At 33.7% G+C, this 19,609-nt stretch overlaps 3 protein-coding genes across 3 annotated transcripts; all 3 read right to left on the bottom strand.

Annotated features, from left to right (window-relative positions):
* Positions 1–3,183: 3,183 nt before the first annotated feature.
* On the bottom strand, positions 3,184–5,856 carry LOC132785341 (fork head domain-containing protein FD4). Its single transcript, XM_060791404.1, has one exon. The coding sequence runs from the start codon at positions 4,995–4,997 to the stop codon at positions 3,768–3,770; it is 1,230 nt and encodes a 409-aa protein (XP_060647387.1). The 5' UTR covers positions 4,998–5,856; the 3' UTR covers positions 3,184–3,767.
* An 8,460-nt stretch (positions 5,857–14,316) lies between these two features.
* On the bottom strand, positions 14,317–17,175 carry LOC132786262 (uncharacterized). Its single transcript, XM_060792752.1, has 2 exons — positions 16,018–17,175; positions 14,317–15,226 (listed from the first exon to the last, which is right to left on the bottom strand). Exons 1-2 carry the CDS (start codon positions 16,414–16,416, stop codon positions 15,074–15,076), a joined length of 552 nt encoding a protein of 183 aa, XP_060648735.1. The 5' UTR covers positions 16,417–17,175; the 3' UTR covers positions 14,317–15,073.
* Positions 17,176–18,405: 1,230 nt separating this feature from the next.
* On the bottom strand, positions 18,406–19,480 carry LOC132785950 (uncharacterized). Its single transcript, XM_060792286.1, has 2 exons — positions 18,748–19,480; positions 18,406–18,656 (listed from the first exon to the last, which is right to left on the bottom strand). The coding sequence occupies exons 1-2, from the start codon at positions 19,436–19,438 to the stop codon at positions 18,508–18,510; spliced, it is 840 nt and encodes a 279-aa protein (XP_060648269.1). The 5' UTR covers positions 19,439–19,480; the 3' UTR covers positions 18,406–18,507.
* Positions 19,481–19,609: the final 129 nt, after the last annotated feature.

The raw sequence follows: 19,609 nt of genomic DNA on the forward strand, positions 1-19,609 counted from the left end.
TCATTCGTATTGAATTTCGAAATGGATCTCCAGAAAAATCGTATTCCGCGGAATTATTTTACAGTGTACGGGGACAGAAATGTCTTACAATGTAAAATTTGCAAAAAAAATTATGCGAAATTATCTGTGTATATAAAAAAGCATTGATTTAGTGATGGCATCAAAACATCCTATAAATGTCTTGGATTTTAAGGACTTAAGGCTCTGACATATCTTTATTTAATTTAATTAAAAACAACATAATTAATGCTCTTCAAAATCTAAAATTTTTTTTGGAAAATTGACACTAGCAAAAAAAAAATCATTAAATTCTCGGCGGTTATGTATGATATACTTCAACAATAAATATTGGTATTGATCGAGCTGAAGACTTTGCAAGCATCGAAGAAGAATCTTTGCAGTGAAATTAAGGGACGACTTAAAGAAATTAATTAAAAAGTTAAGAAAAATCATACATAAAAATATATTTTTTATTATCTTTTCATCAAAATTTATGATTAGTTACGATTTACATTAAAAATTTTCATAATAATTATGATGATAATGGATATGAATAAATAATTATTGTAGTGCTATCCAATTCTTTAAATAGAATTTCTAAGCGTTAATTTTTTCATTTAAAAATCGCAACACAATCACATTTTTGGCGGTTCTTTAATTATTCTGCTGGTTGAAATGGCTTTTCATCTAAATAAAATAAAAAAACCTTCTTATATACCTATAAAAAGGATAATCATTATAATCGCGATTGATTGAAATAAAAAATGTTTAAAACTCCTGGAACTTTTCGGCAGTGTACACACAAATAATCGTAAACCAATTAAATATATATTCTCTTTATTTCGCACAACATCATACAGTAATTTTGTAAGTATTTAAATTTTGAATGCTCATCTCTTATATCAAGTAATCTCGATTAGAGTGCTACTGTTTAAATTTTTATTTATTTTTAATTTTTTTATTCTTTGAGAAGAAAGTTAAGGGTTTCAAGGATTCAGATATCTTTCAAAGTATTATTTTTGGTATTGCAAAACTAAACAACTAAATAAATAAAAAAAATTAAAATTCTTAAAATTCTTCCAGTTAAGGAAAAAAATACGAACTTAAAAAGTATCTGATCAATGCGATAATTGCACATTAGAATTCTTAGGCTTGAGGCAGATGTGTGCTGTTATGTAAATCAATCTTGTCTAGAAATTAGCACCCTTCAATAATGGCCGCTAATTATTATCAAGCTAAGCTATTTAAATAGAATCTGCTGCCAATTATGTATTCTTTCAGTCATTAGGCGGGAGGCGTGTTGGAAGTAGACACTACTATGGAATATTTATGAATGAATAAGTTTTGTGTTAAAAAAACGTATATCGTACATCACATATTCCATCCATCTGCTGTGTCTTACCTAATATTTATCTACTTAGGATAGATAACAATTTTGATAGTGTAGTCGACTATATTTCTAAAGGGTATTTCGTGGTCGAGCACTATTAAAGCAGTTGCATACGTTAAAGCTGAGATTGCATGGAAACTGACAGACGGACATGGCGATATGAACTCAAGACAAAACATGTTTACTTAAAGGGGCTCAGCAAACTCCTACTTTAATACGTTACACATTTCGTGACAAACGTATAATACCCATTATACATACACACAGACTTACACATATGTGTAAGTATGTATGTTTTGTACACCGTTCATTCGCTTGCATACAAACAAGAAGCTAATTCAAGTAACTACCTATTTTTGCATGTATCGTTCGTGGGGAAATGGAAGGGGGAGTTGGGAGAGAACGCGAACGAAGCAGCGGCAAACGACAAGAGCGAAATACAACAACAACAACAACAACTAAAGACGTATGCATAATACATACGCGTAAGGCAGCAAAGCAGTATACCAGTTAACTGGCATACGCGGGTGTAGGACGGCTTTGTCCGTGTCTTTTGCCTTGAAATAGAGTTCAATTGCGGAAACGTGTTTCTACGATTTCAATGTACTTTCAATTGAGCGTAGCCAACTTTAAATAATTTTAAGATATTCAACAATGGATAAATAAGATAAATACGATCCAAGTAATTGAAGTAATTGTTTGAAAATAACAAATTTCCAATGCGTTTGATAAATTTGCACTAGTTATTATTGAATTATCAAGGGAACCACACCCAAGTTTTAACAATATAGTATTTGCAACATTAATTTCAATTTGAAAAGTCAGTTCTTTTGCCTTTAATAAATATGTAAATGGAAAATAAATACTTGACTCTATATTCTGTACTTGACTCTGTTTCTGTATTTATTTGCAGATCAATATAAATAGTTTTTCATGGATGGAAGTTCCCTTACAATGAAGCGAAACTTTATCTTTCGTTTTTATTGGAAACGTAAATTGAAAATCAAAGAAAAACATTAATAATTTATTCCTAATTGATTGCAAAGGTATTAGTAATCCATCAAGATCTTGGCTAAGTTTTAAGATCTAAATTTGTTATATTCACAGTGCTGAATATAATTATTTTTATTTGACAATTTTGCACTTTAAACATTGCAGCCGCCTTACAATCTCAAATCAATTAATTCATTCGCTAAGTTATTTTAAAGACTCGAACACAAGTTGTTTTTGTTTTTGGCAGTTTTTTTTTATTACTTGTATAGTTTTGCATATTGTCTTAATTAGCTAATGCGAAGTTGATAAATATATTTTGACATTTCTACTTGTTGCATAAATATAGTACGTACTTATAATGCGAATATTCTAGACAAACATATCAAATAATTCATTTACCTATGCAAGTATGTACAATGTATGTAAATGTTTGTACACAGAGAGAAAAATATTTATCTCAATTTAATTTATTTTTATTTTATTTAAAATCAAAATGGATATTTGTAAAAGATATTAATAAAAACAAATGAAATAAATGCAGATAATTATATGTAGACATACAAAATTATATGTAGACAAAAAAATATAAATTAAAGATAGCCATTTGAATATTACAATTTTTTCTAATAATTTTGATTGCGAACGAAAATTATTTTAAAATTTCTTACGTTAAGAAAATAATTCCTTTTTAACTATAAGGATTTGAATCGAATGACTTTTTTATTGATTTGATTTCACATTAAGAAAAGTATTGTTTTGTCAAAATATGTAGATTATAATTAAAAATCGAAAAACCTTTGTATGAAAAACTTTTCCTGTTAAAAAAAGTATTCTTTTATGACATGTAATCGTGGAAAGATCAGAATCGAAATACATTAAGAGGTTTTTCCTGTTAAAAGTATTCTTTTTACATAGTTTGGAAAATGATATCAGTAATTCAGAATCGAAACAATCTATAATTTTGATATTTTAGGCTATAAAGAATATTATTTTTGAATCAAGCTTGTTTGATCTTATATCAGTTAGTAGTTCGGAATAAACTATCATTTGGATATTTTTTTTGCCGTAATATTAGTTTTTAATTCAGAATGGAAACAATCTATATTTCAGATATTTGTAGTATTCAGAAAAGAATTCATTAATTTAATTTTGTTCTTCGTAGTATCAGTTTATAACAAATGGTATTGGTTAAATCAGATTTTCTTCTCTCTGCGTGTGTTTTTGTGATACATTAATAAATAAAGGGAGTGTATACATATAGTCTAAGTACTCGTATCTCTAAATGTATTTGTATTTCTATTTGTATTCGATTGAGTGTTTAAGTATTAGACCCTACTACTGACGAAAGGAACTACGTTTATATGTACAACGACAAGATGATCGTTTATATCGTTCGCATACCAGAGCTTATTCTACTTTGAACTTCCGGTCCTGGTCCTCGATACGATTGCGGCGGTGGTATGATAGGAAAATTGTTGCAGTAGCTGCTGTGCAGGTTGCCAATTGGCGTCGACATCATCAGCAGCGGATGCGTCATCGCCAGATCGTAGGATGTCGCCGATAATCCCCCCGCCGCGGATGACGATTGTATGCTCCCAGCTCCAACTCCTAGACCCGAGACATTCACTCCGGCTGCGTAGTGCAGGAATGGCAGATGCGCCGAGGCGGTGATGGTGTGCAGAGGCGGCAGGGGGCGTTGCCGCTGATCCTCGCTGCGAATCGGGGGCAGAGTTATCGATAGACAGTCGGCGGATGAGGTGCGTGCTGGATAACAACTGCTGGCATTTGTGGTATAGCTGCTGTTGCCGCACTCGACGACATCGATGTCGGTGCGATCATCGTCGTCATCGTTGTCCTGGTCCTGATCCTGATCCGGATCGATGTCGTGCTCCTGCTCCTCCTCAGAGACTTGGTCCGGTTTGTCGGGCGTGATCAAGCTCTCGATGGTGAATGAACGCTTGGGTCGATAGTTACTCGTGCCCTCCACATCCAAGTTGGTCGTCGTCATCGTCGTTGTTGTGGAGCGCAGATTGAGCAGCGTCATGTCCTCCAGATATCGCGCCTGCGAGTGCTGCAGGCTGTGTCCTGGCGTCAGCGGAAGATGCGTGGCAATGGAGGGCGAAACGCGACTTGCCGCTTGATGTGGCATCATCGCCGCCGCAGGTTCTACGCCCAAATCCATGGGCGGCACTTGAGACCCGGAGCGTGCGGTGAAAATGAAGCGATTCAGATTCGCGAGTGCCGTCAGTTCCTCGTTGAGCAGATTTTTGTCGTTCTTGTGCAGCTTGAAGCGCTTGCGACGCCGCAACAAACTTCCGTTCTCGAACATATCGAAGGCCTGTGGATGCAGTGCCCAATAGGCGCCTTTGCCGGGTCGATCCGGACGTCGGGGCACCTTGATGAAGCAATCGTTGAAGCTGAGATTGTGACGAAGTGAATTTTGCCAGCGTTGCGTATTCTTGCGATAGTAGGGAAATCGATCGGTGATGAATTTGTAGATATCGCTCAGAGGTAGCATCTTTTCCGGTGAACTCCAGATGGCCATGGCCGTCAGCGAGATGTACGAGTAAGGCGGCTTTTGATCGCCGTACGATTCTCGCGAGGGTCTTGGCATTATATTTAATACTTTCCGATTACGATCCTATGTATTTGCACCAGCAATTGTTGGTATTGTTATTGATTTATTTATAGAGTTGCACATTTAGCGTAAACACAAAATACTTGTTATTGCGAGTTGGCAAATTGATTTTCATTGTGTGTGGAAATTGTTGCAACATTGCGACGGCGAAGTTGGTTGTGCAAATAAAAATACTTCGACGTATTTGGATAAGACGTAACAGGAACAGCGAAAGGAACAGGAACAGGAGCAGGAACACGGCACACGGCAAACGGCAATCGACGCACGGCGGCACAAAAACACGGAATGTGAAAAGCGCTCGCGCTCTTTGCGAATTACCATCGAAAGCTGAATACGACGAGGCCGACGAATACGTGAGACGTGAGCAGCGGTGGCAACTTTTGCATTGAGGTTGAAGCGAAGATAACGACAGACCCGAAGCAAAACAAACGAAACGAAGAGCCCGACTTCACAGCACAACACCAACAACAATAACAACGACAACAAGAAGAGCAGGCAACACCAACAACAGCAATAACGAAATCAGTGTGTTACAGGCAGAGCCAGAAGAGCCCCAGACTAACAGACGGCGTGTCGGTTATTGTACTAAGTGAGCAATGCAGTACTATAGCCATACTATAGCTAAAGCTATACACACCAAACACCAAACACTATACACAACCAACCACAGTGAGCAATGCAATCAAAATATAATCACTCACATCATTGCCCCCGTGCTCTCTCCCAATCACCGCGATGCCAATGTATCATCCCTCTAAAACGGCGAAACTTCAAAGGAGAGAGCCCGAGAGTCAGACACAGCGGCAGCAGAGGCCGCGACAGCGGCTGAGGCAGCGACTGCGACAGCGGCAGCGGCAGAATCAGAGATTTACTAAACGAAACGAATAAACTGGTTTGTCCAGACCACACTATGCTTTGGGTACTTGGTGGACTATTGCAAACAAGACGATGGTATAGTGTTGTGTGAGGTGGGGAGTGTCTACACACACACACACTGGCATAGCATAGCGACTACAATAAACGGACTGGCGACTGCGACGCGACTGCACAAAAGAGACCAGCCGCCCGGCAGCTGACGACCCAATATGAGCGCGAGGTGTTGAAAAAGAAAATTACATCCACTTTAGCGATTTACTGATTTTACGTTTTCATAATCTTGTTAGTTAATTTGGCTGCTTGAGAGCAAAGCCAAAGCTGTGCAGCGCTTTGCCTTTGCTTTGCCTTGCGCTGTGTGCGCTTTATTCGCATTGTGTGTTGTTGTGTCTTGGGTATTGTTGCTAGGGTTGCACGATTAAATTTGCACTTCAACAACAATTGAGCGCAGATTAACTATTAACTATTGTAGATCGAGCACTAATAGTATTTAACTTCATAGTGATCTACATTTTTATATGCACACTAAAAACAATAAGACACATACATATAAACACACTAGCCGATATGTATGTATACTCTCTTTCTCCACCGATATATGTAAACATATGTAACTGCTGTTAGTGTCCAAAGCCATTACAAGCATGTAAAGCGTGCACACACACTGACACAAACACACACGCTCAGCGTATTTGTAAATACAAACAAATTCAATTTCTAGTTAATTTGAGTGTTCATAGAGATAACAAGGTTCTCAACATCGAAAAGTAAGCAGCAAGAGCAAATCAGCCTAAGAGCCCCGCACGTCAACAACGATGGGAGAGCGCGGCTACGACAGAGTCCACAATCAGAGTCACAGAGTGCGAGAGCAATGGTGTGAACGAAATACCAGTTGATACAAATGCTAGAGCGAGTCAGCTAGTGTAGCTACCATGCAACACCAGCTGTTTGCACACTTATTGGATAGAAGAGCGCAGCAATACACAAAACGACAATGTCAGACATGGTAGTAACATCCACCTTGTTTACCTCTCATTTGCTTAAAATAAATGTCCATTTTCATTGGTCTCCTTTCATGCATGCATCTTTATTTAATGGTGGGGCGGAGCATACAGCTTATTTTAACAATGAACATTGAAAATTAGCCAAAGTCACAATGATAATAATTAATATGAAATAATGTTGATTTACTCATATTTTGTAAATAAATGGCATATTAACGTATGCATACATTAAAACTGGAATATGCTCATTTGCGGTTTGTATTAACTATTATTTCATAACTATATACATTCATAAGCATTCCATTTGTCTGACAAAATATTTGTTTGAGGCCCGTTATGCCAAAAAACTTTCGGACATAAAATAGTTAAGTTCATAAAAAATAAAGCTGATTGAAATTTCACAGAATTTTTCATTATTTGATTGCATTTTATAGTTACAGTTAAAGTTTATAGCGGATTTTTAGTTTACTTAATTGAAATTAAGTTTTCACGCAGAGAATTAAATTTTTTTGTTATTTGTTTATTTTTTAGGAATATTTCCAATTAAAAATAATTTCTTTTTATCTATGACTCTGCTCGCTGCTCTTATTTTTATACAATTTAAGTACTTCGGTAGCCCAGATTTTTCGAATGTAATATAAAAAAGTAGTTTAATGAGATCTCAAAAGCAGTTAATTATAATATTGATTTTTTTTTTTAAGTTTTGAAAAGTATACGCAACAATTTCAACTCTTATTTTTTATTATAAGACCTGGATTATAGATAAATTATCAGCATTCTTAAGAATGTATAATTTTGGGTTATTAGAAAAAGTTTTTCTATTAGTCGAAAATAATTTTAATTAAACGTTTTTTTATACATAGAAAACTTATTAATCAATTATCCAATGTTTAACAAATTGAACTGCTTGTATGAATTCAAATTATTTTCACATCATTTACTCCCTTGATTGACCAATTTTGTGTCATTAGTAATTGGGTTTTAGATAATTTTTGAGAAATTTGTTAAATAGAACAATTTAATTAAATTGCCATCAACAGAGTATTTAACCTAATTAAAAAAAAAACATTTTATTATAATAGTTAATTTTTGGCACACTCCAATTCTGAACTGTAACAATTTTTAATCATAATCAGTAACATATGAATTGATTGCGGTAAATAATGCGAAGCTCGGTTCGTATTCCTTGAAATATTGTCGGTGCATTTTAAAAACAAATGTAGATATTAATAAAGTTACAAGTATAAATTCGGAAACAATGAAATCTATATGCGCTATATTGATGGTATTTCTGTTAACGTCCAACAAATAAATTTAAAATTACAACATGGCTTATAGTCTATTTTCTATTATCTATTGAACACCACGTTTATTAACACATTCTAAAATTTAAAGAACTCAAAAATTTGAATTTTAATTACAGGTAATTTCTTAAGAATGACTCAACTTTACTAAAAAACAACAATGTGCTTTATAGTAAATGCCTTGCCGAAAATAAACTCGTGAGAATCTCGTATTTTGATAATTTTTTATGTTTCAAGGCTATGTGGTGGACGCGCTAAGTTTGCATAGAATCTATTGTAAAATGGAAATAAAATATTGAATATATTTGTTGTGCACGCTTTTCTTCATAATTCAAATTTATAAATTTACAATATGCTGTAAGGGAATAGGGAAAAGTGTGGCGAATGCCTGACATCGAATTCCTTTTTGGTGGCAAATGGAATTTTGTTAACATTTTTATTGCCTGATGAGCTATGGTTCATTAATTGTGTGCTGTATGATTTTATTGTAATACGATGTAATCACATCCACAATCACAACAAATTTCACGGCAAACAATTTTAGCACAACAACGAGAGACAGACAGACAACTGAAACCGTGGAACTTTGCTTAGCGGAGGGTTAAATTTGCCTCTGGCATCCAGGAGGCGGTCATAAATCTCTTTCGTATTTGCCGCCTTATTGTTATTGTTACACTTACTGGATGGATGCTCTGCCCAAAAACGTTTTGACATTTGCCTTCTAATAATCAGGATTTCCGACTTTGTGTGAGCACACAGACGTTGTCGGGATGAACGCTTTAATGCTATTTGCTTCGGTACACGGTTTACATTTGTTACAATTATCCATTGTTTGCAACTCGGGAGCACAACCAAAACACAAACCGAAACCGAAGTCAAAACCCAGACGAAACTGAAACCGAAACTAACCCCGTCGATGTAAACACAGCATTAACATCCAAACGGAAATAAAATACAAATACCGTTAAATTAAAATTAAAAATCTATTTAATTTCTTGCACACGCATCTATTTTTTAGCATTTAAACCCCTTTCCGCATTCTACCCTTCCCGTTGTTCAATTGCAAATGGCCCAAAAATGGGAGGTATCTTTGCGTGCATCAAGAATATTCTTCATCTGAATCTCGAGGGATGATTTGACAAGCTCGTTTATTAAAAATATACATATCTATGTGTTTAACCATTCATTAAATCAAGTAAGTAAATCAAGCAAGTCGTTTACAAATTCATTCTTTTAAATGATTTCCGATCGCATCTGTAACCGGTAGAGTGAAATTTAGATAAAATGAAAGTCTGGATAATCAATGCCCAATTATTAAGTTTATTCAAAGCCAGGTCAAAGATGTAGATGCGTTTGATTTGCGTTTTATTAAATTGTCTGATTTACAACTTTAATGTAATTCTAGATAACTTCTTCCATGTCAGCAGAGTTTAGCATAGCTTCATAAATGAGATACAACATTAAGGAAGTGCATATAATTAGACGACCTGAAGAGAACATATGATAAATATTTCTAACGAGGTGTAATCGCTTAATTTGTGCTTTGGATTTATCTACAATGTTATTATTAAACTATGCAATAGTCTGAATCTACAGATATGGGGAATTCTCTGGTAAATGTCGCGTGCGACCAGCTTTACAGTGACAAGAAAACACATAAACTAAAATAATTTTAAAAAATAAGTAAAGGTTATTCTTAAAGCTTTGGATAAGCACTATTTTTAGAGCTAAGATTGATTTTAGGAACTTGTTCTGTTTCACGATAAAATATATACTATAAAATCATTCATTTTTTGGTTTTGCATACGAATTTGTTAATTTTTGCAATTATCAGAACAGAAAACGAAACAGAAAAAAAAATTCCAAAATCATGCTTAGCTCTAATTTAATTACCAATCTAAAGTTATAAAAATAACCTTTTCTTATTTTAAAAATTGTTTCAGTTCATGTTTTTTTTTTTTGTCACTGTAAAGATGGTCGCACGCGACATCCCTTAGAGAATTATCCATATACTTACTGAAATAATACTATTATTTTTGATCATTTTTAAACAGTTTTAAAATTGAATAGTATGACCAACCATTTCAAGACTTCAACTGTTTCTAAAATGTAAAATTTCATTTCTAATAACCAAACTGGTTTTATTAAATCCAATGTATTAATCCTGTTTGCAAACATTACCTTTATCGTGCACTAAAATTATTCAAATTTAAAAGATGCAGGCAACGCGGAGTACGAATATACATTTGAATTGTGGACTGCTTGACAATGTATGTTCATTAATGCAAGCAGTGCTGAATTTTTCTATATGGAGGCTTACAAAATTGTATATATCATAAATACTTATGTATAATGTAGTTCTTACTGGTTTATAAAATAAAATAAAATTTATGTTATAAACATTTCATTTAGTTATTATTATAAAACACTTTTATTATATTTCCTTGTTTAAAAGTGATTGTATTTAAACTATACTAGAATAGTACATAAATTTTACAATTAAAGTGCATTCAATTTAGTAATACTAAAATTATTTTGAAAAGTTAAGGAAATTATTAACATTTATTTTCATACGATCGCCATTTTCAAGTTATGATAATTTTGAATTGTCATAATTTAGAAATTTATACAAGAATTATTTAAAACATGTGTATCTAATAACAGCTAATAGCTGCTAATGTAAGAGGGTTCCGACGGATGACAGATGTTTAGACTTGTTAATGATTAAACTAGTTAAGCCTAATTTTGTATGTATTTCAATCGACATTCACACATTCTGGAGCCATACGAGTATTTTTGAAAAACATAGTTAGCCACATAAACTGTGACGGTGGCCTGCTGTTGCACCACCTGTCGCATTAAGACAAACAATTCCATTGCTCATCGTTTCCAATTAATAACAAAACCCATAAATTTGAAGAGGAAACTGTTACACATGTCTGTTGTCAGAGGTGTAGAGATAATTAGAGATATTGACCCTTAAGTGTATAGTATAGCATGGCAGTGTAGGGGGCACGTTTCTTCACTTTTGACTTTATACTTTTTACTTACCGACAACATAGCGGCACGCCTCTATTTCGGGCGCTGAACCGCAAAAAAAGGTGTTAGAAAAGGCGATCCTAGGTAGCTGCACCAATACAAGCTCACACATCACTGTTGTAGGTGTGAATGTCTGCGTGGATGAATGTTTGTAAATTGGTCTTTTTAGTTGCATGTGTGAATGCCGTGTTTAGATCGAAGGATAATGGTTGTGCCGGCCGGCATTGATACTGTTAAGCCTACAGCCACAACGAGTTTGATCAAATACAATGTGTATTATGGTGCAGAAGAAAAACCAACATCCTCGATCATCGTCACTTGCCTCTTTGTAAACTCAGCCTGTGCCGAACAATTAAAACCAGGGCTTCATAAAAAGACAATTGATTCCAGTTATCCTATTTATTGGCGCATTAGACATAGTGTGGTATTAGCTTAAATATTTATTGGTTCAACTTCTCTTGGGTTGCAAATATTTAATAAACAAACCTAATATCTAAAATGTAGAAGAAAGGAGATCTACTTGTAAAAGTAAAACAAGTTTTGAGGAAATTATTCATGAAAGAATTGTAAAGGAAATATTACTTTTAGCCAAATTAAACATTCAAGACTCTTGTGCCACTTCATTAGCAATTCATTCTTTAACTTAATTGCTATTGTCAGCTGTAGTCGAAAAAACTAATACACTTAGAATTTAATATTAAAATTGTCAAATAAATTAATGTTAATTAATTAATATTTTTATTTCATATATCCAAAGAGGTCAAAGTGGAACAGTGTTTTAAAAAGTTACAGACCTAAATGAACTTGTCAACGTCTATTGAAGTATAGGTTTCATCTAGCTATTATAATCAGTTTTAATTTACACTACATTTTATTAAAAAAAGGTAGTACAATTAAATCAATACCATTCTACAATTTTACTAAACCGATTTATTCTTAACTTTTCTATTGCTTAAGACGAAATGTTCTTTACTGCGGTTATAAGCTTAACAAGTAAGAAAGCTACAGTCCAGTGTACTCGACTGTGAAATACCCGCTACCCATTTTGAATAAAATAAATATATTTTGCGGTATTTTTCTAAAAAAAAAACTGAATATACTGCAAAAATACTAAAAATATACCAAATGGTATATTTGGTATATCGCCATAGACGGCACAATATACCAGATTGTCAGCCAAAGCAACTAAGACCCCTAGTAAGTAGGCGTTTTTGTCCATACAAAAGTATTTCTCTAATAACTTCGACAATTTTTATCTGATCGTAACCAAATTTTCAGGAATCACTACTATAGAATTAATTTGTATATACCAAAATTCGCAACTCTAGCTTTACAATTACGCTTGTTATTCGATTTTTTTGATTTGCGGGGGCGGAAGTGGGCGTGGCAAAAATAACAAATGCTGTCGATATATATATATATATATAGCTCTATCTCTTATAGTCTCTGAGATCCAGTGTTTCATACGGACAGACGGACAGACACACAGACGGACAGACGGACATGGCTAGATCGTCTCGGCTGTTGACGCTGATCAAGAATATATACACTTCGGGTCGGAGATGCCTCCTTCTACCTGTTACATACATTTCCTGCCGGCACAAAGTTATAATACTCTTCTACCCTATGGGTAGCGGGTATAAAAATAAGTGTAAAACTCATGAATTACGAGTTATGTATTTTAAATTAAGACTACGGTAGATTAAATTAATTTCCTTTTTTTAATAATTTGATAGAATCAATCTGGATCCAAAGATGGGAGTTGTCATTAAAAGCTGAGTTGTCACTGTAAGTAAAGATATAAAGTAAGCAGTCGGAGAGTCCTAATTGCATCTTTAATTTTTATGCATAAAATCTAAACTTGAAATTTACAAATTAAAAATAATATCTTTCTTCACGCACTTCAAATGATTCAAACGATATTAAGATAAGAATATTAAAAACGCTCTTCAATTTAGAATATCGTACCTAATTAAAAAATGTTGTCTTGTTGAAGTTTTGACACCTCAAATTTTCGAATCAAGAGCTAAAGTTCTTGATTTTTCACTCAGTATACATTTTGGGCATAAATTAAATAGTTGTAAATTAATATAAAAAGCGTAAATGCTTCACTGTGTCTTAGTATCGTCAATGAGTATTATATTTTCTATGTGGACCTTAAAAAACCAAAAATTAAATATGTTTTTAACATTTGTACGTAAAACACATTATAAAATTATGTTATGCGAGTAAAATACGCAGTACTCAGTAATACACAGGGCAATGTTTTTGGTTAGATCAGGCCTTTTGTTTTTTTTATTTACTTTATGTTTGTAAAATTATTTTATAGTCTTCTTATTGTTATCCCCTACACATTTTGTTAGGGAAATATGAAATTTAAATAGTTAAAAACCAAAAAATTTTAGTCATTCCATAGTTCTAGTAAATACAAAAGAAATTCCATACTTGGCTTTTGGATTCGATAATCGATAAGCTTTCAAAAAAATTATTGAAAAAAAAAAATAGAGAGATAAGAAAAATAAAAAAACAAAAATCATGAAAATAGCGAAAAAAAATTCGTTAATCTCACAATCGAATTATTTTAAATTTAGTAATCTATAGAAATAAAGTAATTTTCATACATATAAATATACATTAAAGACTTTTGTTACTATTTATTTATAATTTCAATTAAATAAATAATTAATTAAAAATGTTTGATGGTGAACAGATGGACATGGTTAAATGGTATTTTTAACCACCAAAGCGTAAACACTGACGTCAACCATTGCAAATATCGATGTTTGTTACCAACGGACATCTCGCTCGATATATTATTGTGTATTTGCCATCTCACTCGATATATTATTGTGTTGTTATTACGATGTATTTCAAATATGGCGTCACAACGATAGCCAATCGATAGCTTTGAATCATATCGATTAAGTAATCGATTATTGATAATTTGAAACCGAATAACAAAGACTGTTGAATACAAAATGTATCGTTCATTCAAAAATGTTATTTTCATTTCGATATTTCATACTCTTTTATTTTAGCAGTAATTTCTTAAAACAGAATTTTACATTGATATAATTTTGTTTCCGAAATTATAATGTACTTCTAGAGTAGATTTAGATATGCAGAAGTTTGTGCAAAATTATTATTCCATAATAGAGTTGCCAAATTCGTTTTTGTCCAGTTGTTGTCTTTTATGGGGAGTCCAATTTCTAACAGCGGTCCACAGACGTAGAGATATCAAATGATATTCTATATTCTAAACACTAAGCACTTTTGTTGCAATGTTTACCAGATGAAGCGCTCAATGCCCTTTGTTGGAAATATGAATATCTCAAATTATTTTTTACAATGTCAAGTTCTATAGCAAAATTAAAATGAACAAACCAAAAACAAAATTGACATAATTTCAAAATTAATTATTTTGTAAAATAAGTACAATTACAAATTTTCTTACATTTAAGTCAATTAAAATGTGACAATCGAAATTTTCTAAGTAAAACATTCTAAATTGCAATTGCTTTCTTTTATTAAAAGCGTGCTATTCTAAAAACTGTGTAAAAGTTATTCACAATTCTTCTATCTTTTAGTTGTTGTTAGTTAGTATTTTAATTACAATGTATCCAAGAACGTTTCTTTGTTGGTGGTATGCAATTTTTGTCGTTTTCGATGCATAATTCACAACAAATTTGGAATTGAATTTAATAATTAGTCATTACAAAATAAAGCTATATGAAATACTTTTCAAAATTAATTTTAAAAATGATTGCTTGTCTGATAGCAGATGTAGCATTTTTCACATTTGCATACTATATCTACACACACAGTTTTAAATTTAATAAACATAAATTGTTTTCAATTGCGGCTTTAGCTCTGGAGGTATCACTGGTGCTGGTTCCGGTTTTCGGGCCACCAATCGTTTGAACCGTCCACTGAATTGCTTGCGGAATCCTTTAAAACTGATTTTGTCATTAGCTACCAACAGTTCCTAAAAAATAAAAAAAGTACTCATTAGTTAAAGGGTAAATCAAATCATAGTTGGGTAAAAGTAAAAGATTATTTGAATTTCCCGCGCAATAGCGTTTTGTTGATGTTTCGATACATTTATCGAAGTTGAAATGGTTTGAATATTGAAAAACGTGCAACAAACAATGGAAATTGTTAGTAATTAATTAACTTCACAAAAATTCCATTCTAAACCATTTGTTAAAATTCGGATTAATCCATTCGACTTTATCTTTGAAAGGAAACACCCATCGACAAAGATATTTTTAGTGTTCTAAGTAGATTGGCCACATTACTGATTACTTGTTATCTTAGGGTTTTGTTGTTATGGCAATTTTAATCAACGCCTAAAATTGGTTAAAATTTATACAAACTCATAAATTTCTTGACTTTCATATGCCATTTGTAGCTGTGCAAAAATATATTCAATATATTTTTAAATACTATAGGCAAGCATATGCCCATGTTGGCGTCGATGTTAGTTGTAATTATAGAAATTAATTGTCGCTGGTTTTAATTGTTTGTTTGTCTTCCGATTCAATTCTATTTATTTGTGTTTATACGAATGTATTACAGTCTGTACACGTTTCAATTCAAATCCATACTATGTATGTACATATGTACATACATATGTATGTTTTCTGCATGTATGGTATACATATTATTTTTGCATTCATTTTTAACTTTTATGACACATTTTGTGGTTTAGTAGAAATACGCGAATATCTAAGGCAAATATGTTATGTTGTTAATATTTTCTTGTGGTCTACGTACCGGGTTAATATGGTAGATATGTGGAACTGGCGCCTTAGGTGGAAACGTCCATTCAGCAATGGCAGCAGTCACTTCCGCATGCCCAACAGTTTGTTGAGCGGAGACGCCGCTCGTTCGCACAAAAGTAACATGTTGATGGTCTTTCATTGTCGGACTGCAATTGTTGGTGGTAACCGATGTCTCAGTGTTGCTGAATGTTACTGTCGCACGCGGTCGGTCATCCTCATTCTCGTGGTGATCCTCAACTGCAGATACAGATACAGCTACAGCACCAGCACCAGCAGCAGCGGTAGCAGCACTAGCAGCGTTTGTAGGCGATGCGCTGCGACGTTCGTCGCGTTTGCGTAATTTGCTTCGGACGAGACGCATTGTGAGAGTCCCAGTGTTACCATTTACCATTTCAGAACCAAAATGTGTTGTGTATAAATATCAGAATTTCTGATGCCTCAATTTGAGATACACTAACGACGTCCCGATTATATAATTTCAATGCCGAACTGTATACACTATAGAAAGGTGTGCATGTGAATGTACATATGTCTGTATGCTTGTCTCATCCAGTGTAAAACTTTTTGCAAAACTGCCAAAGTGGTCAAAAAATGTTTGACAGCCAACAAATGCCACTACTATACACACAAACACACACACTTCGCTTTGACTAGAATTAATATCGATTTTCTAAACGTGGGCTGTTGTTTTTTGGGTGGTTCATGCTCCTGCGTCTTTGCGTCGTAGTATTTACGCTAACTTCGCTGTTCGCTTTTGTATTGTGTGATATGGTACAATAATTTATGGTATGTTTCCCGTTTATGAAAATTTTTTGTTACAGCCTTTCGGCTGCAATAATTGCTAACTGTACGCCACAAGATAGTACATTTGATTTAACAATTTTATTCTGCCTATTGTATATGTAGTAGCACTTTAAGTCTTCATAAAACAAACGTTTTTAATGCCACTTTCACAATCTTTACAGGCAACCTTTATTTGTTAGCATGCTAGCGCGTAAGGCAAGCATTTTTTTCAACAATGTACCACGTACACGTGTATTTATATGTATTTTGATAAGTTATTGCAATTATTTAGATATACATTTTTCACTATTAACCAAAGATGCAAAATATTTGACTTCACTTTAGTTTACGCAGAGTGTATCTGAACAAAGCTAAGTAAATATTAATCGACTCGCATACTGTATGTCAGCAAAACCTCAATACCACCATACGAATTGAGTCTCTCGTTTCCTCTGTCTCTCTCTCTTCCACTACGGCTTCCCAGTGGGAATAGCCATGTATGCATAGACTTTGGCTCTCATAAATAAAGTGTCGGTTGCTTTTCATTAATTTTTTGGCAAATATAAAACTCGGACAAGTATCCCATATTTTATATTTAAATATTTACTATGTTAATTTTAGTATATTAAAAATTGATAGTATGCAATATGGTCAACCTTCTGTTTCCAAGCGCACCCAAAGTAGCAACTTGGCAGTGAGAGAGTCATCAACAAATTTCCCACTGTGTCTTTTGCAAACATATTTATAAAATATCGCTCTCTCTCGCTACTAACACTTAGAAACTACTGACGTCACATTCGCGTGAAAAAGTTCGTGTATTTATAGGGTAGATACACACATGCATATGTACTCGTGTACGCACACATTGAAACAGCTTATAAGAGAGCGTCTCAGAGTTCAGACTAATGTACTTCATGCACGGCCATCATGATCATGAACACGTCGAATTGCAAGTGTGTGCGTGTGTATCTGTGGAGAACCTTCCACCGAATATAAGAGTGAGCGAGCATTCACCGAGAACACTGCTATGCTTTGTATAAAATTTTAATAAACTAGGGTTTTTTCGTTTTGGGATTTTTTTATACGAATGCTAAAAATAAATGCACATCAAGAGCATCGTCGACGACATTAATGACGCATTAGGAAATTTAGCGAATAAACAGAAGACGACGCTGTGCTCATCTTGATGCCAAAGCGTTGATCAACTTGTATACGCAATTAATTCTGCCGTGTATGGGAGCTACAAGACCATATGTAGTATTCGTTCCATGAATTTTGGAACTAGTGTTGTCAAGTCTCAAGACAATTCAATCAATCTATTAAACAATCTAAGCGACTATTCTCAGGCTGGCTAAAAATTCTGGTAATTTAGCTCTACGGAGATATATAGTAATCAATCTAAATGGTTTTATGTTCAGTAAATATCGATATCATTAAATATCGATTTATCAATAAAAGTAAATAAAATACAAATAATTCGTTAACAAGCCAATCAATCAATAACTTGGGGCATCTCAAGTGCCGAATTATTGCTTCTATGTATAAGAATAGAAACTGATAAACAAATGATAAATTGAACATTTAAAAATGACTTATGAACTCACTTTGGGGAAGTTTTTATATTGTTTTAAATCAGATGGTTAACATATATTTTTATTTAATTATAGAAATTACATTCGAGGTTAAAATAATAAAAAAATTAATTTAATGGCACACCATATTCCGAGTTATCGTTCTCAAATGGCGATGAAGTAGAAGATACATTACTATCCATAGAAGTAGTATTATTTACTGTATGATCTTCATTGTTGACGGGCATTAAATCGAGTATTCTATCGGTCTTATCATCTAAGGAATGGTTTAATGGTTCAAATGAATGGTTTGAATTTTCAGATCGAAGATCAATTCCATCAGTATCAAATGATTCGGGGGGATATACCTTGTCCAAAATGGGTAATTATTGATATATTGGGGATTTTATTGTCAATAGTGTCATTCGCTCTTAAATTGTTTTTAACGTCATTCCCTTGAGATAACAAGTTGAACAGGTCAGGAGACGCAAAGCTAGGTCTTATTGTATCCGGCGATGTTTGGAAATTGATGTCTTCTGGTGAATCGTCGTTCGTTGAATATTGCACAGATGGAGGCGGAGTTGTTTTGAGAGTTACGTGGTGATAATGATGGTGAATGTGCAAATCGGGGACATTGTGAAACGTTGTCGTTGGGTTCGATACAAATTCGAGTTTCTCGGTGACTAAAATGTTATTAAAAGTTGTTCGACTGCTATCTGATGAATAATGATACTGCTCAGATATTGGCAAATTCGATTCTATATGTTGCTGATAATTATCAGATGTTTGTATATACGTAACGGGAAGATGTTCGTCTGGTGATTTCGAAATGTCATTCATTTCTTCAAAGATAACCGTATCTTTTCGGTGATCTACAATTTCGCTAGCGGTATTCCCGTGATGTGGTTTGTTGACAATTCGACCGATCGACTGGGATTCAATGAGTTCAGCGATTTGTTGTGGTTCTGTGTAGTTCAAGCTTAAGCCACAGCATTGTTTGCTTAGAAATATAACTCCAAGTCCGAAGAAAAATATCGTACGAAAATAAGAAACTAACATTTTTTGTTTGAACACTTTACCGAAATCACAAAACAAATTAGACTGCCACTGAGCTTGAATTTGACTCGTATTCGTGTGTTTTTACATAAAAATGCATATGTATAAGTAAATGTAAAAAGAAAGTAAAACTGAAAAAGCGTTGATGGAGAAACGGCTTTTGAATACCCTTCT

The sequence above is a fragment of the Drosophila nasuta genome, chromosome 2R, assembly GCF_023558535.2.
Source record: "Drosophila nasuta strain 15112-1781.00 chromosome 2R, ASM2355853v1, whole genome shotgun sequence".
NCBI lineage: Eukaryota > Metazoa > Arthropoda > Insecta > Diptera > Drosophilidae > Drosophila > Drosophila nasuta.